The 23,884-nt window shown below is 36.3% G+C and overlaps 1 protein-coding gene across 1 annotated transcript in view; it reads right to left on the minus strand.

The window, feature by feature from the left end:
- Positions 1-23,884, minus strand: part of LOC140338521 (serine/threonine-protein kinase D3-like) — a gene marked incomplete in the record, with an annotated part of 50,918 nt that overhangs the window by 19,895 nt on the left and 7,139 nt on the right. Inside the window, 1 exon segment of the mRNA XM_072422765.1 lies at positions 9,893-10,459. Coding sequence (XP_072278866.1) covers positions 9,893-10,033 — 141 coding nt within the window.

The raw sequence follows: 23,884 nt of genomic DNA on the forward strand, positions 1-23,884 counted from the left end.
ATCTATTTCATAAACCAATATATGTCTAAAGAAAATTTAGATATAATAGGGTATGTGTCTTAAAGTGACACATGTTCTAACCAATGTGCTAGTTTTAACCATGAAAGTAATTCTTCAACCTGTTCCTGAACGGTTTTTATTTTAAACACTTTTATATGAGGCTCTAAGGAAAAAATAGGTAAAATTAAAGGAAGGGAAACTAAAAAGTACCATTTCCATTAAATTGCAATATCTTTTTTTCTTACTAGATTATTGATAGAGGATTCCCATCAGCCTTTTCAGCAAAAAGTTAACTCCACTTCAGTTTTTATACACCAGTCACAGTCTTTTTTTTTTATAACATACCATGCTATGTTAGTTTTTCAAAACTGATATTTAGCCTATGTCTTATAAACATGCAAATTTGTTTTTATTTCATTTGTGATTTTTGGGTAGGAATTCAATAATGAGCACTTCAGGTAGTCCGATATGCATTTAATTTCCCAGAGGTTCCCTATTCTTTTTATATAAAGAGAATTGAAACGCCCATGTATGTATTGTTCTATCAAAATGACCTGCATAGCTTTGGGCAGACATTTTCTTTTCAGACTAAAATTATTCTTTTGTAGGGATTTACCTACTAGATGTAAAGTAAGTAATATCTACCTATAGCATACAAAATAAAGAAATACCAGGTGCAAGGACATTTTTGTGTCCAAAACACTAAGGACATGACTGTTATTTAAAAAAAAATAATGTTTTATTGTCAAGAATAACAAATAATGTTTAAGGAATCTTGTTGGCCTGTTATTCTTCCAAGAAGGAACTGAACTTTTAAAACTCTGCTTAAGAAAAAGCAAACAGAGAAATGATTATTCACCAGTATTGCCTGTAGTTTCACTGCAGTTGATCTTTCCCTATTACTGACCTACCATGTCCTGTTCTGTTTTCTCTCTATATGAATGTGGTCATTAGATGGCTACAATGATATCACTCCAAATATCCTGGAACTATCTATCAGAGGCTGCATTAACTTGGATCTCATACTGCAGATCCAAGTTAATGCAGTAGTGGGTACATGCCCTCACATTTTAACAAGTGCATTGTTATTTTCAGGAACAAAAAGTACTTTAATGTAGGGTACTTTTCATGCACAAATGGCCCTGATTTATGAAAGCTCTCCAAGGCTGGAGAGAATACACTTTCATCAGTGAAGCTGGGTGATCCAGCAAACCTGGAATGGATCTGGTCCAGGATTCAAAACATTTGCTAGTGAATAGCGAATGATTTTTAAAAATCCATTTCATGTTTACTGGACCACCCAGCTTCACTTCTGAAAAAGTATTCTCTCCAGCCTTGGAGAGCTTTCATAAATCATGGCCAATAACTCTATTATTACTCTAAATTGTCACTATTGCAGTTTATTTGCACATTAGGAAAACATTCACCTTTCTTTATTGAGTTAATTTACAGATTAAGAAAGCATTTACCTTTATTGAGCAACAGCTCTCCTTCAGCAATAAAGTGCAGAACTATCTAAGATACTAATGAGCACACCTACAAATATGTAAATTAAATATGATAAAGGAAATGAAAAGTAGATACCTCATTGGAAATTACTTAATAAAGTAAACTTTTACATCACAACATAACAAAATACTTCTTAGTTTCCCTTTAGCAAGCTCTAACTTTGGGAGGAAAGCATACCAGGGTGTGGGGAGACATATGACGCATTAGCTTGTTTCCCTGAAATAGTACTAAAAGGTTATATAGGTGTGGTGAATGGATGCATCACTGACATGGAAGAGCAGGGAGTTGACTTTAAAACAAAAGTTTTCATACAATTATCAAAAGGATAGGTAGTTCTAAAATGACCATTTCTCGTTATGCTAATATTCTGTTATAACAAATGGCAAATACTTATTTTAGGACCTTCTATATTTAAGGGTCTATTTAAAAAGCTAACAAGTACGGAAAATGTCTTCACTAGGCTAAACTTCATTATTCACTAACAGGCAAACTGCCGTAACAATACCTAACAATTACCACAGTGAAGTCCTGGTTGCAATGATGATGGTGTCACCATGTAATGGCTACAGTTTTGTAATGCATACTTATGTATGTGAAAGTACACATATCCTCTAATTCTTTCAATTACTGTGGGCTAATTGTTCTGAGATTAAAGTGTGTAACAATGGAATAAACAAACTGGTGTGTTTGCTATGTGTTCTGTTATGATATAATAAAATAATCATCTACTGTCATTATAGGCCAGTATTATAAGCTAGTATGTAAACAAGAATGAAAGAGATATTACGGAGATATGCTTTGTTCTAAGTGGTGTTTCCTAAATTATTGTTAACAGTCCTAATATACCTGCCTTTTATCAAAAAAGAAGAGCTCAGATACTGAAACCTACACGGAAAATTGTAAAAGACTAATTTAGGTAACATGCTCCCCTCTGCGACATCCACTTCTCTGGATTAAGCAGTGCGTCCAGTGTTTGATAGCAAGTTGTGTAATGTTCCTTCATTTTTAAGTGGTTTGAAAAAAAATTAGGTTCTGAGATGTACTACTGGATTTGGAGTGTTTTCTTTGTGCTATTTTAAAAATGCTGCTTGTCCTCCTTTGTAAAAACTTCTTATATATGACATTTCAACATATCTAAAGAGGGGCCTTTCCATTCATTGAGGTTCTAACTTTAAGGAAGTAAATTCTCATATGCCTTTTTGGATTTTAGAAGGTGCACAAGTTAGATTTTAGTACTGTAGAGGGTCGTTTATTCGATACAGCTAGCTGCTTCTGATTCCTAATTGGTTATACACTGGTTGACAAGTGTCTGATGCATCCCTTATATTGATCATAATCCTGGCGTAATCACTGTACATCAATCAAGCAAACTCTCCCACTTCAACAGACTTTAAATTGGTGGAAAGTGATCTCTAACAACCCAGCTGCTTACAAACAGAGCTGGGGGAGTCTCAGCTGAGATCAGAAATTTTAAATTCTGTTTTTAATCACATTTAAATTCTAATTCCTGGTATTGCTGTATTCCTCATTGGGAAACACGGCCAACAATGCTGACTATTCTTGCCATTTTTGCCCCCAACTCCGCAACATATACAACAAGACTACCGAGCTTCCAAGACACACAAGAAGTACACTTTCTTATTGGTCAAGTATTGGCCATGTATAGCAGTCTGACTTTCCCCATCATTTAAATAGATAACAATGTAAATTCTATATAATACAGCTCAACATAATCTACTAAAAAAAATTCACCCAGCCAAGTAGGAAAATAATAGATTGCAGGCATTGATCTTACATCAATTTTGAGACAAGTATAGACACGTGAAAAAGTTACTGTACTGCGTGCAGAAGTAGCGTAGTAGTTGGGGCTTTGAAGTCTGCATAAAAAAATTGAACTGTCAATCTTTTAGAAAATGCTGTGCAGTATAAATGCAGTGTGCTGTTGTAAAAGATCTTTACCTTTTATCCCTGCCAATGACAGAACCATACAACAAACAATTCCCTGCCTATTCATTGCCATCCCTATATTTACAGAGACAGATCATGTGAAAAAAATCGTTTCTTAGGCATTTTCAGTTTAGCACACCATTTAATATAATCTCGGTTCAGTTACAGTCTCCCTGCTAATCATAATCAATTTTGAGGTTTTATGATGGTATCATAATTGTTGGATTCATAACATTTCTAAAAGTTTGCAATGTAGAAAAGTATGCTTAAATTTTAAGGATCATAGATAGGGTCTGATCAAAATTGTGCTCGGCAATCTGTGTTTTTAGAATAATTGAAAGTAAAAGATTAAGATAACTTTATCAATCCAATCAACTTTGGTTTCAGAATTGAAATACTTATGAGATACAAGATAACATGTTTTGATATAATTAGCAATCTTCTCTGTTGCGGTTCCTTTGGACATGGTGCATACCCAAAAAACACCACAAATATTTTAATAATGCGGACAGATTGACTGATTAAGGTCTTAGTCTAGGGCTACACAGACAAATAAATGTCTTTTTTGCTAAAAGATTTAACCAACTGTTTGTTGGTAATCAACTCATTTTCTTCAGACTAGAAACATCACTAGTAATGATAATTAGGTTTAAATAGGCTCATCATGCAGCTATATCTTTCGGTAGCAAAATGATTAATCCTCAGTATAGCCTTCACTTCTCTGTGCAGAAGGGATTTTTAAGGAAATCCATTTGCACATATTACATTATAAATAAACATCTATTTTTTAAAGGAAATAACAAAGGTTGTTGCTCTGAATGAAAGTATGCCTATCATACTCTGGTCTCCACAGACTCAATTCTCAATTCCATCTTGGTGGTCGTCATTCAGACTGGGAATGGACTGGCAGAAACAATTAACCCATTCCTTGGGAGATAGTCAACATGCTGGCAGGGGCTCACAGTACTGTACTGCAGACAGTGGTGCTAATACCACAGCATCAGAACTATTTTCTGCAGAATAAAAGACCCTGCACCACTATAGAAGAGGTGACCACGAAAACATGGTCAGCAAGAAAGTCTTGGAACAATAGTACAGAGGAAACAGTGTATGCTGGAGAATAGCTTAAAGCATTTAAAAATCACAAGCAGGCAGGTTTTTTATTGCACAAGAAATAGGCAATGTCCACTCTGCAATAAAACATACTTATGGTACCTGCCTGTTTGCAATATTTTCTTTCCCAAGTACACTGAGCTGTATATGCACAGCTCATTGTAGAATGTCAGGACATGCTGGGTAACATGGCATCCTCTGGGGCTGTGCAGGAGTTTCATCATTCCATCCTGGCCAATCAAAACACCTAAAGATCGGACACCTGGAAAAGGACTAGATGAAGATGGCGATGTCCATGACGTAGCAGGAACAGGTAGATGACTACCTGTCACTAAGGAACTTACCGCCCACTTTGCACGCCTGTCCTTCCTCAATTACAGCCACCGACACTACCTGACATTTTTTGGTATGTAGGAGCATGGAACCTAATGCAAATGAAAGTCTCTGGGTATAGCGGCCAATCCCTAGGCTCAATAACTATCATACCTGTATAAAAATAAGGTTCACACCTGCCTCTACCACGCACGATTCTCATTGGTTTCCTGTGGCTGGCACCTTTCCATCTCTCAAACACTCGCATGGCAGCACTGGTTCTTAAAGAACAGTGTCTGCACATGTGACAGCTGGCAGCAGTGAGCGTTACTAGTACTTTTACCACTTAATGACACTTCTATTTATTTGCAATGCAGGGGATGCTACATGTAGGGATTTAGCCAGGAAGGTGCTGAAGTGACCAGTGAATACATCATTAGGAAGTATCTATTTACAATGCTTGGTATTTTGTAGAATTCCCAGAAACAGTAATCCTGGTAACTTGGCCTCCTCCAAAAGTGGCATTATCAACACCATTCATGTAGGTGTGTTGGTGGAAGCCATTAGGAGCACTTTTCAGATTATTATGGGCTAGGCCAGGAGTGTCACTTCAGTAAGTTCAGCTAAGATAGCCAGGAGGGAGTAAAATGAGAATGTATGGAATCTGCAATGCAATACATAGGTAAAGGAATGTATACAGTGCACCTGCTCCGGGAAGCCAATACTGAAATCAGTAACTTTGCAACTTTACAATTACATGGAACCTAATTATTCAAATCAGAAAGCAAACAATGCAAAGTAATGTTTGGACAGTGCAGTGTTTATAGTTTACCCTCCCTTTGGAACAGGTAAACAATGACACCCCATTTTCCAGGTTCTCAGCTTTTATATTTCCAACAGCCATTTACAAGATTCACATACTTTTTAAAGATTTATCTCATTTAATCTCGTGTGTAAATCAGGTGCATCTTGAGTGAAAGGTATGTGAATTTATGGTAATAATATTTATAAATAGTTCCAACTGATAGGCCTTCAAAGTGGTTTTCTAAGCATCAGTTATGTCTCGCTCAAATTTCTGAAAGCATTACATTTGCTCCTAGATGGGAAGGAAGACTGGCCTGTGCTGTAGTCTTTACCACAGATAAACAAACACTACCTGCTGCAAAAATCAGGAAGATATGCGATTAGCCTGAAGGCTCCTTATTGTGTGCCTGATGTCAGCTCTTCTTGACTGGAGGTTTCCAATGGATTCTGAGTCAGTGTCAATTGTTATCTCTCCCCACCCTCCCACTAACACATTACAATACAGATCAGTGGACCATTACCATTACAGCATCCAAATTGTGACCCTTCTTCTACTCCCAGGTTTCATAAGAGCCACACTGGCTGTTGTAGCTATAGCTCAGAACTAAACAGGCACTTTTCTGAAGCATACTTAAAACAACTTTAAGGTGCAGCAATTATCTGGCTTTTGTGTGCAAGCTTTTTTTTATATTTCATGCATAAACCAAGCTACAGGAAGCTTCTTAGAATTTCTTTGTGGTTTTAGCAACTAAAAAAAAAATGTAATTTAATGGTAATGCTCACAAACAATTAAAGCATTTAAAAACTTAGCTTTGAAGGGTGCCTTTTCTAAGACAAATTTATAATCTGACTTAATAAGTCATGGCTATGCTTGTAATGCCATTACTATTTCAAATTCTTTATGCAGATTATAAATATTATTAGTATTAAACAGGATTTATATATAGTCAACATATTATGCAGCGCTGTACATTAAATAGGGGTTGCAAATATCTCTACTCTCCCCTGTACCACAGATGCAAGAGGATGCCAGTTGGCAGTTGATAGGAGAATATTAATAATATTATACAGTATTTTTATAGCGCCAACATATTACGCAGTGCTGTACAAAGTCCATAGTCATGTCCCTAGGTGTCCCTCAAAGGGTCTCATAATCTAATATCCCTCCATATGTCTTTATTACAGTGTAAGGTCAAATTTGGGGGAAAGCCAGATTCCGTAACTGTATGTTTCTGGAATGTAAATGGAGTACCCTGAAGAAATCCATACAAACACGGGGAGAACCTGCAAACTCCATGTAGATAGTGGGAGTTAAATTTATCATGGCCCTTCGATTTTGCAGTTGCTGATTTAAATGTCAGTGAGTTGAAAAAAGGTGAACTGAATGTCCTTGCAAATATCCAGTCATGTTTTAGACTCGAATAGGGTCTGATTTTTTACTTTTCTTCTGAATAACTGTATGACGTCAAGAGCATACAGAAATAACATTTAACCCCTGCATTCAATGTGCTGATATGAAATCAATAAAATATACAAATCAAGAACTTATGTGTTCACAGAAATATTTCACTGTATTAAAAGATTAAATTAATATTTTCCCTCTGCGGTGGATCCTTTTAATGATTTAGGTTGTTTTCCTTTATGCCTCTATTCTGACTGGCAAGCAGAACACTCCTTGGTGTGTAGGATCTGCTGGTTTTTCTAGCAGATAATACTTTTTGTACATAGATTCTACCTGCCACTTATGGAACGTTTCTCATTTGTCCAGGTCATCATATATCTAGTAGACTTGGTCTTATATTATTTAGGATGTTTTGCACCTCTTTAAGCTGCTTTATCAGCTCTATTAGTGTAGGAATCACCCTTAAAGTTTTATCCACACAGCACAGGCACCTTAATGTTATACGGTGATACGTCGCAGGTGATACGTCAGGGCGGATCCATGAATGAGGTCGGCTTTGCACCCGACTGAGAATCATCTCATGTGCGTACATAGCCTAAAAATTAGTGTTTTGTAGATCTCCTGTGCTTTTTACATGGAAGTCACACTTCATAGTTACATAGTAGGTTAGGTTGAAAAAAGACATAAGTCCATCAAGTTCAACCACTAGGGAAATAATCATATCCCAATTTTAAAACTCTATAAGACATTGTTGGTCCAGAGGAAGGCAAAAAAAAAACCCAGGTACAATTTGCTTCAAGGGGGGAAAAAAAATCCTTCCTGATTTCATAAGGCAATTGGATGTTCCCTGGATCAATAGTCACTGGTATCTTTACTTTAAAGCCTTAATACCCAGTTATATTCTGTGCTTCTAGAAATCATCCAGCTTTTTCTTAAAGCGATCTATAGTAGTTGCTGAAACTACTTCCTGAGGGAGCCGATTCCACATTTTCACTGACCTTACAGTGAAGAATCTTCTAAGTATACCAGAAGTTTGTGTCATGGATTAACATTGGTATCCTGAATCAACCATTGATTTTTTGTAAGAAACCATTCTATTCTTGTAACTCAAACCAATGTTTCCAACTTTGCCAGCTCTCCAAAATGAAGTTATATATAAAGAATATAGTTTATAGAAGTTTGTATATAGAATACAACTGGACTGTAGAACTATAGAACTTCTACAGAAAATGTGAAGTAAATAAGAAATTTGTGGAGGAATTCGGGTATTTCACTGATGAGACAGACTAATAAGATAACAGACTGGAACTACAGTGCATAGATAGATATTCAAGTAATCCAACCTATCCAGAAGTGTGGAATCTTCGACATTCCAGAGATAGATATAGAAAGTTGCCTTTATTTAAATGTTCTTTTTAGGGACAGAGTTGTAATAACATTCACCAGTTATACTAATAATTACCAATGAACAAGTAATATAGCTTCAATTCATGGGACCCCATAGCAAATATGGGATGGGGCTCCCCAGTGAACTCTCTCTCGATATACTCCCCAGTGAACTTGGACAATGGTATGAGTAATCTTAGCATACATAGGTCCTTAGCCAAAAACAAATAGCAGGGAAGTAATTAACATAGTCAGTACAGAATTTACCTAGTGATGTAATAGTGGTCTGAGAAGAGCAGCTGTGTAGGAAATCACATTTAATCCTTATTTTAAGGAACTTTCCAACATTTTTCAACAGACTTTTTGTACATCAACTAATCTTTTTCAGAGTATACCATTTTGGGGCCCTGGCGAGAATTCCTCCTATACCATCCTCTTCCCAGCCAGCAAGTTGTCAATGGTATTTGGTTGTTTAATAGTCAGTAAAAAAACACCAACAGGAGATTTAACAGTAATAAAACAGGTAATAATACCTATAAAGGTAAATGAACACATAATTGGTAGTGTTCCTATACACAGTTACTCTATAACGCTTTTATTTGAGGCTGGGTTTTTTTCAAATGTCCGACTTGTTTTTGCTTTTTGAGAAGATATGCTGTTTTTTAGCATCAGGAAAGGTTAATATTAAAATACTTTGTGGGATGACAAAGTTCTGAAGGTAGTAAATCTACTCACTAACAGTAACAAAAAGGGAAATCAGTAACAAGCAATAGCATGATCCTACACAATCCTTCTGCGTGTTCCTCTCTCAACTCTTTTTGGATTGGATTATCTTCATTGGATTAAGGTTATCTTCATCTACAAACCATGAACTAAAATATAGTATTGGATTTCTGTATTATCTTCACATGCACACCCGTTTACTTGTTTTTTTAGTTGTCTCAACAACCAGCCTAGAGGGGCTCCCTCCTACCCTTGGGCTGAATCAGCTGCTGTGACTACGGCTTTGCCATTAAACCCAATCCTTTTATTTAACGATTTCCTACTACCTAACACCTGGGAGGGTTGCCAGGGCCCTAAAAGGCTCAGGTCACATCTGGGCACCAGAACTGAAAGGCGCACTATAACAAAAAACAGATGAGTCTGATCCTTGTCCATCCTGACAAGCCCTTTATGTCTTCTTTCTATGCTGTATTGAAGTGTCCTATTGAAACCGTTGAACTTTTTTTAATATTGTTTCATATTTAAAATATAAAAGATGTCTTTATTTTATTGGCTAATGGTGATGATTTTGTGCATGAGTTGGACTGCAGCATTTTAACATGTAGCTTTAGGGTCTGGCTTCATAAATGTCCTTTGTGTATTGTGATACGATATGCAACATATGGTTCACATTCATTGAAAAGTAAAACAGCTTACCTTCTTTTCTACAAGATCCACAGCTAACTTCTTCACATTGTTGAAGCTGGCCTCACTTGGATGGAGGTGATAGAGTTCACGGCAAAGGCCAATCTGAAGTCTGATTGATGTTTTTCCTTGAATCACTTTCTCCAGTGTCATTTTGTAACACAAAAAGATAGCTCCACAGGATAAAAGACCAAAAAATTCCAACTTGATACAAAAAAAAAAAAAATGCCTAAAAATAGTTTGGGAATCCTGTGTACTAAAAGCAAGCTGAATATGATTTGTTTGCTATAATCTGTGGTTGCAAAAATCCCAGGTGTCTTCGAAAAAAAACAAAGATTTTTTGGAAATAAGTAATTCTTTCATTCTAAAAATTTGATGTATTTATGGTGAATATTATTCAGCAGAGATCCAAATAATTCTGATCCAGGACGTTTACTGTAGCTTTAGTTAACTAATAGAAGTATTCTCAATAGTACATAACTGTTTGAAATCAGTGCTTCCAGTTTTGTCTTTAATTGAGGAACAATATGGAGATATCAAGTATGGTGTCAGGTAGAATCAGCTGATCTGGTTTGCACTCTGTTTAAAGGAAACAAAAACAATGCGAAGTTAACTGAATCTATTCTCCCTTGAGAAGATACGTTTATGATCACCCTGTATAAATATATAAATGGTTCATATAGAGAATACTGTTCCTGATATTTCATTACAAGATCATTACAAAGGACAAGGAGGTGCTCTTTGCGTCTGGAAGAAAAGAAGTTTAAGCCCTGGATAAGGAAGGGATTCTTTACTGTAAGGTCAGTGAAAATGTGGAATCAGCTCCCTCAGGAAGTAGTTTCAGCAACTACTATAGATGCTGGATGCTTTTCTAGAAGCACAGAATATAACTGGGTATTAAGGCTTTAAAGTAAAGATAACAGTGACTTTTGATCCAGGGAAAATACGATTGTCTCATGGAATCAGGTAGGAATTTTTTCTCACTGTTTAAACATTGTACCAGGGTTTTTTGCCCTCCTGTGGATCAACTATGTCTTATGGGGTTTTATATCTGAGATATGTTTATTTCCCTAGAAGTTTCACTTGATGGCCTTTTTTAACCTGACTAACATCTAACTATAATAAATCTGTTAATTTATATGTAAAAGACTCATCACTGTATCAACCAAATAAAAAAAAATATAAATAACGTGTACCATGGAGGATACAATTCTCTTTCATGTTCTCTACAAAATCCCATTCACCTGATTGATTATTATGTGCAGCCTGTTTGGTTTTTAGACTCGTAAGCAATCTTGACTTTCTGTTTTCAATAAATCATACCAGACTGATAAGCATTTAGATACAATGACATTGTGTGGGTTGAAATGCTTACACATTAGTTTGTCACAGAGAAAGGTTGAAATTCTCTCGGATAATAAACCAAACATGTAAAACGGGAAGCTTGGAGGATGTCCTGTGAGGTCAGTGGAATTCTCAGAGAAAAAAAAACACCAATGCACAGTTTTTGTTTACAAGGATACTTAATAAAAATCCCCAGAACCAAACAGGTTTCAAATATTGGAAAAGTATATTCATCAAAAGCAATCGTGTCTAAGTTCACCTTTAGAGAACACCTGTACTTACAAAAAATATATACCTATTCTAACCCCCTCCCTTGACCTGACCTTATGTAACCTAACCCACCCACCCCCTCCATTGTAACATCTGAAGAAGGACTGCAGCCTTAGCATTTGTTTATATTCATTCACAAAGTAGTTGTGTGGCCCTATATCTCTTATTGGGGCTCCCCAACGAAAGGGAGAAGTTTAACAGACTACATGAAGCTGTAATGTGCACAACCTTAGGGGCAGATGTCAACAAAATCTAAGACAAAGCCTTTCCCGTGTCGGTAGATAAGAAGTAAGGGAAAGATGGTTTAGGTTGGGTCAAGTGAGGGAGGAAAGGAGTTAAGTCGTAACTACTCAGGCTCATCAAAAACCAGCAGCCACTCAAACTGCATTAGATTTTTTAAAACAAAAAATAAATAATGTGCCCCCATTCTTGTGGATTTCACATATATTTCAAAACAGTATTTCCTTTTTTTCAGTTTTTACTTTACATTGCGAAAACTGACTAAATTTAAAATAATTGTAAAAGTTTTTGTTTTGTTTTTTTATGGGGCACATATGGGGATTCTAAATTCAGAAAATCTTTCAACGAATGTTGCTGCCAAAGACTACTAAAGACAGATTAGTCAGCATCTATCTGTTGGAGATGTATTTTGTATCCGATGCTAGAAACTGATCTTTAAAGGAATGCAGATGTTTTCATAACCGAAAAATCACACCTGACTTTTTTATTGGTTTTTCTATTGTCTTTTTTTTTGCTCCTACTGTACTTGTATATAGTGTATTACGTTGTAATCATTGTATACTAGTTAATCCTTCCTTTGACTTCAGATTTAAGATGCCTGTTATGGATCTATGAAGTCTGAGCCGAAAGCCTCACCCTTTCATGTAGGCTTTCTGTTCAGTGTCACTTGACCCTAAAAGTGTTGCTGGAATTTGTCTAAAAAAATACAAAAAAATACCGAAGTCAACTGGAAAAAAATGTAGTGGTTAATTCTGTTCACTAAAGAATATAAAACAGCTAAATGCCCCAAAATAGCATGGGAAGATCACCAAATAAATGCCTGAGTATTGCAGAAAAATGTGTACGGCAGTAGGAATTTTACATTTTTAGTTAGTATTCATCAGACCAAGAGGAAACCAATAAGAGAAGTTATTTGTTAGGGTTTTAGTTGCTAAGTATAGTTGTTCATTTTAGAGGTTAAACTAAGCATTGGGTGTGCTACAGGAGGTTGAAGTGTTGGGGGAAGATGATTTACTGTAGAGAATACATATATATATTTCCCTTAGGGAAGCTTTAGATTCCTTACTTGTCTATAGGAAAACACAAGTAAAGTCTAAAATCTACCAATGTCAGGCTGCCATACCACAGAACCCAAATGTATTACATTGTAAGCTTTAAAAATAGCTAGAGCAGAGGGAGTGGTAAACTGGCATTTTTTAAATTGAATCAATCTATGCACAAAAAAGCAGTAATTTGGATAATTTTACGATCCTAGTTTTTCGAGGCAGCAGCTTTTTCTGCCACATGCTTTCATTATGACCATGCATGAATGCTGCCTTCCTTGACCCAAGTTGTGCCACATTTCGTGCCTGTCAAACTGATATGTGTTCAGTTATTCGGCTGTGTGCCAGATGTTACCAGCATACCCAAAATGTATTCTATGACTGTTATATGCTGGTTACACAGAAGTTGCACATTAACCCGTGATGGTAAATACAAAATGACTATAATTCTATTTTTTATAGTTATGTAGAAATAAATATTTCTAAGCAGCCCTTTAGAAATATTCACGTTCCCTCAATTCTGCCTGAAAAATACGTACCTATATATTTGGGTAGTAACCTGTCTTTTATCTAAAAATCTGCAGTTTTTGTTCTTGCAGTCAGGGAAATAATTTACAAAAAAAATGAAATGGTAATGTGCACAGACCAAAGGTACATTTTAAACATAAGGATTTTCTTTCTGAAAACCCTATAGCAATATAATAAATTACCAAGTTATTTTTCATGTTAGCTTCAGCTTGTCATCTATTTTAATATGTGTTATATGCATTGCCTTCAGTTAAAGAAATTTATTTGGGAAATATTGGTAAAAAAAAAAAAGAAAAGTTAAAAAAAAAAGGGAATACCTACTTTATGAAATATAATTATTACCTATACTGTGTCATATAATATTCTGCTGGATAATTAAAATGAAAATTAATATTAGTATACTTAAGAAAAACTGTATTGCTTTTGGTTTAAACAGAGTTTTCACATTCATTAAAAGGTTGTGTCTGTGCATGTTTTCTATTGATCTGTAATCCTTTTTAAGTGATAAAGGTAAAAGTGAATAAAAACAACAAAATAGACATAGCAAGTTAATGAATTGCATTTCATAAAGAAAACAATAATACAAATAATGAACAACTGGGCTGCACATGTAAACCATAAAATTGTGAGAAAAAAAAACAGGACATTCATTGGTATCTTACCAATATACATCATACACAAGTATAAAAAGTATAATAAAAGTAAGTAGTAGTAAAAGGCATAATAAACATAGAATACAAATATACATTTACGTTTTCAGTTTCTTAAAAATAGACCTCATAGGGTGGGTTCAGACCCACAGTGGGAGCAAGTGATGCCCAATGGCTCTAGGTGGCTAGTACCTTGCCATCTGCTTAGCCGCTGATTTACCAGCAGGCAGCAGTGAGGGGAAATTACCCACCATAGTATACAGTAACTTGCAGAACCAGCCTCATATACAGTATTTGTACTCGAAACCACCTAGGGTAATGAATACCAAACATCAGCTAATGTGCATGGGTTCCTTTTATACATAGTATACCATGGAAGGTCTGAATTAAATGAACGTATTGTGTCAGTTTGCAATATTTTGTCTGATATATTGAAAAGCAGCATAGTGAATTTTGGAAAACAGAAGCTAATTCGCAAAGGAAGCAATAGAATGGAGAGCAGATGGTATTAGTTTATCAAAGATAAACATTGAATTTGCAGGCTCTGATTGAGACAGATTTAATGTGCTTACAAATAATTAACAGCATCTTACAAAAGGCATTAATTATTAATAACAAAGCATGAATGCCAGGATTCAGTAACAAATGTTACAACTTATTCACTGGGAGAGTGTGTGAAAGCTAAATTATACAGACAAGTTATATTTTTTTATTATTAGGTAATCAGAGGCATAACAATACGTATATGATGTCCTACCTACCGTCTGTATAATATCCCTACCTTCTATTTAACCTAAAGCCGGTCAATGACTGAGCAGCTAGTTAATGTGCTTGTGGCTATAAACTTTTAATACAATGTATAAAGTTAAAGATAGTTAAAGTTTTAATAGTCATTACATTCTGTGTCTTTAATTCTATCACACTCATCCAAAATGAGAAAAGGTAAATACAAAGAAAGAACAGTGAAACATTTTATCGAAAAAATATTTACCTTGTGTTAACTATATTTCTTTAGAGAGGAGCAATAACTAGTTTTGTAAATCAATTGTTCAGAAATGCAAGGCAAATGAGAGAACTGGAAGCTTTCATGCATAAAAAACATCCCTACTAGTGATAAGACTGAGTGGCCAAAATCTGCATGGCAGACACCTGGTGTCCCAGCATGTTTCTCATTTTGTACAAATACACACAGAACACACTCTCTGGCCACAACGTGGGCAGGGTGTCTGATTTCTGCAGCTACCTGGTGTTCCAGTATGTTTGCCATTCTGTACAGGTACTGTACATGCTCACAATACAATCTCTAGCCATGCTGTGCTGCCTGTCAGATGTGGTGGACACAAATACAGCTAGACTAAGCCTGCCCTGTGACCCCCGATTACCAAGACGCCAAATAAAAGCTGTTTCCTCATTAGATCACCTCACCTGTTATAGTGTTAAGCTACGTACACACGTTCTATTTACACAAAAGACTGAAATATGCATGAATGAGCGCTGTACTTACAAGGATGTTGTGCTCTATGGAGAGGGAAGGGAAAGAATGAGCGTGTGGCACCCAGCTGTGCTCTCTTCCCTTCACTTGCATTTTGGTCATTTTTGTTTCGTAGTTCATTGATCCACCACTGATCCATGAACGACGTCGGACAGCCACTGTCCACATGTCAGATTCTCGTCTGATACTAGCCCTGAGGTGAGAATCATCTGACGTGTGTACGTAGTTTTAGTTTCCTAGCATGTGAAGGTGCGTTTAGTAGTTTGATTCTTGGTTGCTAATCTTGCGCTGACCTCTCATTGTCTGCTGCCTTAAGTTACCTTTTGCCTGACCTTGAAAAGTCTCTGGATACCTGTGACTCTGTGTATGGCCTTTGGCTCCAACCTTTGATCTGCTCTTGCTCCTGCCACTGAAAACGTTGCCTGGCAGTTTCACCCTTTTTTATGACCTTAAAAGAACTATACTGAAAACAGAAAAAAAAATATATATATATGCTTACCTTTAATCCCACAGTGCAGTCCAATCACTCCAGGGGTGATGCAGGACGCATTAGGTCCCACGTCGTACCGTCATTCATCCCAGAACCGGTGCTTCGGAAGCCACCATCTTCTACTCTTCTTCCTGGTTCTTTTACCTTTAGGTATGCTTTAGGTCAATAATATTAAATCAATATATATTCCAACCTTTCAGCTGCTCCTTCTCTGTATTTTGGCTTGACATTCCAGCTACCCCTTGAGCCTGTTTTGTGGGCTGCTGGGCCTCATTCCATCAATGTTTACCCAGATGCCATCCTTTCCCCACACATGTCCTACAGGCAAAAAAGTACTAAGGTGGCTAAACCTGTCTCTGGAGGCTGTGCAGGGGCTCGTCTATAGGTGAACAGTATGACAATAGTTCATGGGATTGGCTTGTGGCCAAGCATTGATGGACAATAGCTTTACTTTAACATTGCAGTATCTTGGCTTATTTTATCACTGACTGGCTTTTTAATTTTCTTGGCTATGCTTTTCAGATATTCAAACTAAAATGAATAAAGCTCCTGGGTCAAATGGCCCACACCTATAAAGTATTTTAATTTTTAGAGAATTTTTTAGTGTTTTGGTATCACACTAGACTGGCACAATGCTAGAATGGTCCAAAATGTCAAAAGTCTCAGGCCCAATAACTACAGGTCTATGTTTAGCTCATTTATTAGGGAAGATATTTGAGGGTATGATAATAGACCACATGTTAGAAAACAATATCAAAACTGATAGTCAGTATGGGCGCAAAAATGTAATTGTTGAATAAACTTTCTCTATATGAGGAGGTAAACTAAAACAGAACTAAGAGAGGCTTTATATATGGTACACTTGGACTTTGCTAAAGCATTTGACATTGTCATTTTACATGTTATCTAAGTAAAACTTGGATGCTAATTACTGCTGTTTTAAGATACTCTTTTTCAAAATAAATATGGGCTATGGAAGACCTTTGAGGAACAAATAACTAAACCTGGAGCAGTTTGCTCAAGAAAAGTTGTACACAATTTCCAGTCTCATTCATAGGCATGGAGAGTGATTTATTGCAATTATATTTATTTTTTAGAAAAACGCATACCAAATTTTAACTTTGGGATACCAATAATTATTTATTGGCAATTTTATTTGTTTCTTTATTTACAAAACAGAAATGTCCTTCAATTCATAAATACATTTTCCTCCCAGAAAAATATATTTATATATTTGAATATAAAAAGTGTACACATTTGGCTGTATAAGTGTGAACACCTTTAAACTAATACTTTGTTAAAACACCTATTGTGATAGGTGATACTGACTGTGATACTGCCACCATTGTGCATCACCATGGGGATGGAGTTTTTTGGTGATGCAAAGTGATGTTTGTGCGCCAAATGTTCCTTTTAGAATTGTGGCTAAAAATTTTAACCTTGATCCCATCAGACAGTAATACATTGTTTTTTGCTTTTGGGAGACTTGATGCATTATTTTGCAAAGTTTAGCTGGGCCTGGATGTTTTCCTTATAAGAAAAGGCTCCTGTCTTGCAACCTTAACCCCATAGTCCAGACATCACCAAAAGAACACCATCCCAACAGTGAAGCATGGTGGTGGCAGTGTTTTTTTTCTGGCTGGAACTGAGTCTTTCATTAAGGTGGAGGGAATCATGAACAATTCCAAATACCCGTTTTAGCTCAGAAGCTTGAGACTTCTGCTAGAAAGCAGAAGATGAAGAGGAATTTCACCGTTCCAACATGACAATGACACCAAGCATACATAAAAATCAACAAAAGAATGGCTTCATTAGAAAAAAAATTAAAGTTTTGGAATAGACCACTCAGCGCCCAGACCTAAATTCAATAGAAAATCTGCAGGGTAACCTGAAGAGACTTGTGCTCAAGAGATGCCCTGACAGGTCTGACAGATTTGGGTAACTTTTGCAAGGAGTGCTGAAATATTGCCAACTATGCTGATAGACTCCTACCCAATAATACCGAATGCCACTTATAATTTAAAAGTATTAGTTTAAGGGTGTGCACACATATACGACCAGATAATCATACATTTTTTTATTTCTAATATCTTATATTTTTTTTCCCTAAAGCTACGTACACATGTCCAATGGTTCTCTGCCTATAATTGGTTTAGGGCCAATATCGGACAAGAATCTGGCATGTGTACAGCGCCCGTCGTCCATACTACGTAATGCAAGGAAAGGGGGAGAGTGCAGAGGGGCGCCGCTCCGTCGTTCTCCACCTCCCCTCCCCATAAAGCAGAATGGTGCTGTATGTAGAACTCGTTCATGCATCGTGCAGTCCTTTGTTGTTGGAAAGGATCGTGGTTACTCATGGGTCCCATTCTCCACATTCTGTTTTTGTCTTGTATATGTTCGTAGATTTTAAGCTGTGATTGGTAGTTAAGTGTCATATTCTTGATTAGATGTTTATAAGTATGGCAGCATTTGTTACTATTGTGAATTCTAGCATTAATTTCTTCTGTGACATTAGTTTTAATTGATTCTAGATCCAAGATATGTGAAACTGTACTCTACTATCTGCATAATTTTTGACTATTAGTTAATTAGTCAGAACTCTGAGCTCTATTTATAAAACATTTGTTTAAATGGCAGTAATTGATTCCCACCTGTTGAGGAACTGTCAGAGTCCCAGTTTTATAAATAGAGCTTTTTGTGTTGTACAGTCCATGTATTTTGTAACTCATAATTTGGGCGCCCTACTATTGAGGCGTCTGTTGAAACTACTTTGGAACAGTTTAGGATTACTATATCATCTGTAAAAGCACATAGTTCAGTAGTCTTGGCGATAACAAAACCTCTCATTCCTCACTTTTTATCATTGCTTCTAAAACTAAATAATATAAATAATATGTTAGATGCATAACAAAGAAAACTAAATTAATCTATAAAACATGTAAAAACATTTAGTAACATCCCTGTAATTCCTTCATCGCATATTATCTCCTTTCTTAAAATGCAGTCTTTAGATGTGGTATTGGCTTTTTATATAGTGAAAGGGCACTTTTTGACATTTTATCCTAGGTAAGATAAGGTAGAGATTTTTGAGACCTGTTAATATAGCAATAAATGTTAACATACTTTATTAATTATTGTTGTACGTTGGAAGACAGGGATTACTTATTTTCTGTGAATCAGATTGCCGAGCAAACCTTAAGAATTTGTATGCAAGTTCTGACACAAACTGATATGCCTATAATTAATTCTTTAAGTTTTAAACACCTAATGAATTCACTTTTGTGACACATCTCTGAGAAATATAAATAGCAAAATACACTATGTACCCAACATTAAGGATTAGAAGAATATGAAGGTCTGCCTTATTACATTGCCTAAAAAAAAAAAAAAAAAAAACTGAAAAATACAGGGCCAGCATGGATACACTAAACCCTGATTTCTAACCACCTTTACCTTTATGAGAATCAGGAAGTACCTCCCTCTAGTGGCACTACCACTGATCTACCTTCCCCGATTGTTCTTACAACCTGATAATAACCCCTTACTTTGACCTCAGAGATCAGAAACTAAATCTCACTGCACAATCTAATTGAGTAATCTTAGATCCATCAACTATGAAAATTGGAAACCAACTCATTAGGTAACAGAGAGACAGAAAAATTAAATAAAGTGTTGAGCATAAAAGGCTCTCATCTTGAATAAATCCCCACTGATGTCTTTTTAGGAATTCTAGTTGTGTGACTTTGGCTCCTACACTAATTTGCATGGAAAATAAAATAAAAACTCACACTCTCCAGGCTAGTTTCAGATCAGTATTGACCACTTAACCACCATACCAGCCAGGTTATTAGCATTTTCAGAAGAAAAGGTTAGTAATAGCAACCATATTTTATCAGGTTTACAAGTTTCCCTCAAACCAATAGGCAGTACCCATAATCTGTAATTCATTTTATACATTATATGTGATATCTTGTTGAATAGTCATCCAAAGCCCATTTGTGAAAGTTCAATATAGCTATTTTGTGCAACAGAGAAAAACTGTTACAGGGTCAGTCAGAGCCACAAGGATATCATAAGAAATGAAGAAACACGTTGTTACCTTTCGCAAGTTGTATTAGAATTATATATTTGGAAAAAGCACCTCAAAATCAGAAAAACTATTGACGATGTAGACAAGATTTTTTTTTCTTTTTAATCATCATTTGCCAGCGATTTTCACTTCTTTTATTACCTGTAGCAATCTTTATAAGCTGAGATGCTGTCTGTTCTATAAATAAAGCCTCCCATGCAGAACAGGAAGTCACTGCCCAAAAACAGGAAGGAATTTTTTAACTGGACAATGCAAACTGTTTATGGATGATTTCAAGGCACTCCCTTTAACGTCAATAGCCAACAAAAAAGCATTCTAGTCACATAATCCCTGTGATTCTAGAAATCAAAGAGGAGTACAGATCTGTATACTTTCAGAATTGAGTCTATAAACAAATACAAAATAAATATAATGCATTATCTGTTTAGTTTAGCTTCAGATACAGAAATGACAGTGAGTGTAGAGATACTTTATGCACGCTATCAATAAGTCCCCCTCTATAGTTATTTTTTTCCAGTCCAAATTATTTGCTTTTTCTTCTGCCATACATTTGCTGGATCACCCAGGTTCACTGATGAAAGTGTATCTTCTCCAGCCTTGGGGAGCTTTAATATATCAGGCCCATTATCTCTGGTGTAATTTCTCTTGTTTAACCTTCCTAGTGTAACTGGGGGTAGAGTAAAATTGCTGACCTTGCGGTAACCCTGAGTCACACTCGGGGTAGGTAAACCTATGGGAAGGTTAGTAAATACAGCGCTTACCTAAACCGCCTGCCTCCTGTGTCATCCCATCGCCACGATTCCTGTCTTCTTCCTTCTTCCTCTGGCATCTGGTGCACCCAATGAGTCACCGGGGAGTTTCCGTCGGTATGTGTTTACGTTGCCGGCGGGGTGGGAAATTCAAAACCTATTTGTATTGCATTCAAGACAAAATACCTGTATTGATTCCAAAACATTGGATTTATATGTGTAAAAGCAGTACATTGATTTCATGAACAATTTATTTTACAGTATAATATAATAGTATGAGTATAATATTTATTTCTTTTTAAAAAATTAAATTTTTTTTTAATTTATTTTTTACATGATTTTGTGTTTCAAACTTTATTATACTCATACTATTATATGATACTGTAAAATACATTTTCACAAAAAACAATGTACCGCTTTTAGACATATAAATCCAGACAGAAATGTACCGCTAGGGAAGTTAATCTCCCTGCTGTCACCTCTCTCTCACTCTTTCTGGTTATCAGCTCTCTCTCCCTTTCCATGGTTTCAAGTACCTTTTTGGCATTACCTCTGCCAGTCCCTTTCAGGTTCTGGCCTCTCCCCCCCCGATGTCAGTTCTTTTTCTGAGTGGCATCAGTTCTCTTTTTCTTTGGGGTTAGCTCTTTCACTGAGCCCGATTTATTAAAGCTCTCCAGGTTTGGGGGGATACACTTTAATCAGTGAAGCTGGGTGATCCAGCAAACCTGGAACAGATTTCTTAAAAGTCATTTGCTATTTGTTAGCAAATGTTTTCAATCCCGGACCAGCGAATATTTCTTATATGTGCACATAAGACATTTGATGCAGGCTTTGCTTAGAAAGTGCACAAAAATTTCAATTTTACTGCTTTAAATCTTGTTGCTTCCACAATCCATCCTCAGCCAGTCTGGTGTCATTACTTTATGCATCCTTGATTTCAGTTGGTACCCAAGAACTCCCCCATGTACTGAAATGGGAAGCCGAAAGCTGGGGTGTACATTAGCACTTGAGGAATGGAGTGAGATATGGTTAGCAGTGGCAAAATGTTATTCCAACATTTTGGGACAAGAGAATGCATACAAATTGCTGTGCAGATGGTACTTGATCCAAGTGCAGTAAGCTAAATTTGTTCCAGGGGATCTTCTAGATGTTTTTTGGATGTGGAGCTGAAAGCACTCTCCTCCACATCTGGTGGGAGAGTTCGATTTTGTGTGTGTACAACCAGTTGCAATCTGTCCTACAGGTTTCATTGTAGCCACTGCTACACAGGCGTCTTCCCTCTATGCAAGCATTCCCATAAATTTGCTTTTTCTGTCTTTATTGCCAAGAGACAAACAATAGCATCAGCCTGAAAAAAACCCTCTCTTAACCAAGTCATATCTAGCGTCTCTGATACACTAGTATTAGATTAGATGTCTGCTATCTCAATATCTCTTTTTTTTTTTTTTTTTTTTTTTTTTTTTTTTTAAAGGCCTCCTTGGTTGGACCATCATAGTTCTCCTGATATCGATTTTTGCACTTTTACTACTAAACCATGCCGTTAGTACCTACTATCCCCCAACAGACCCCTTGCCCCATATTTCCTCTTCTCTGCTCCAGATGTTCTGTTTTCCGATTTCTTTTTTCTGTTCTTTTTCTTATTTGGTTTGCTATGAAAATGGCCAGGCTCCCATATTATACTGTGATTGCCATTACAGCTAGATTGGTACCTGATCGATTTTTTTTTTTTTTACCATAGTCTCTTTATGATACTGTTTACCTGTTTTTCTTCAAAATTCCCTGTTTGCCATGTTTTTAGTCTAATTTCAAATGTGTTCCTATGGTTCTTTGTTATTGCTATTCTCTGTATACTTTATTAAGTATATAAATGTTAAAATCGTAAAAAATTATTAAACACAGTGGAACCACAGTGCTTACTGGCATTGCTGTGGTCTGGCCCTATGCCCCCTGTGACTGGTGGGGGAGAGTGGGTGGTAGATACATTTTTTGGGTATGGGTATCAACATTGCCACACGCCTGTAAGCTTGAAAAAGGATATAGCTTAGGAAGTATTTTGTTTACTTAGACTTGTACATCACATTTTAGCTCTAAAGTATGTGTTAAACTAGTTGAACCGTCATAGAGAAGCATTTAGTTGTACTTTAAGCAGTGATATATTATTCTGTGTGGTTTACATATCTGGTCCCAACATTTCAGGTATTTTGTTACTGGTTTCCTGTCGAGTACAAATTCTGAAAGAAAGAAAAATGAAAACATCCATGTCTTTTTATTAGTGCTGTCATCAATGTTTAATGTAATTTTTCATCAAGTGTTCCTAACGCCAGTTCTTGCTCTGGGATATGTCCTGTTTACTTTCTACAGCGGTAAAGCTATTAAAATAGTTTCTGAGTGACAAATTTAGGATGAATTCATAAAGAAACGTACATTGGCACCTACAAATCAACTAGAAAAAAGCAAGAAACACTGTTTTCTTTACCTGTACTGGCAATTACACTGGATATCTAAACCACCTATCAGTCCAATGCTAAATTTGGATGTAGGCACCTACTCAGGATTCATTTGGTTTTAGAAACAGAGAAATCCACCCCCAGATGTTTTACTCTTTAAAAAAAAGCTATACTCCCATTATTTATCTCGTACAATAATGCTGTTGCATTTATGTAAAACATGTAGAGGTATTTATATTAGCTTGGAATGTGCCATTTGTATTATCTATATATATATCTCTATCTATCAACTGTATGTATGTATGTTCCACCATCACTCGGGAAAGCATGGAGACATTTCAACCAAACTTGCCATACATATAACTGAGACTCATGTGAGGGCACCAGTCATCTTTGTACAGCACTGTGCTATATGTCAGATATCTATGTATGTATGTCATCACTAGGAAACGCATTGAGACATTTCAACCAAACTTGCTAGACATATGTCCACAGCTGATCTTTGTACAGCGCACTGGTATGTCAGAGGTATATAAATGTATAATAGTAATAGTGTGTGACTGTGGGGGGGGGGGCGCATTGGAGTGTCAGCTCCTCTGTACAGAGACTGATGGGTCTAGCTCTGTGTGTTTTATTGTACAGCGCTATGGTATTTGTCAGA

Source organism: Pyxicephalus adspersus, chromosome 9 (assembly GCF_032062135.1).
Source record: "Pyxicephalus adspersus chromosome 9, UCB_Pads_2.0, whole genome shotgun sequence".
In the NCBI taxonomy this organism is placed as follows: Eukaryota; Metazoa; Chordata; class Amphibia; order Anura; family Pyxicephalidae; genus Pyxicephalus; species Pyxicephalus adspersus.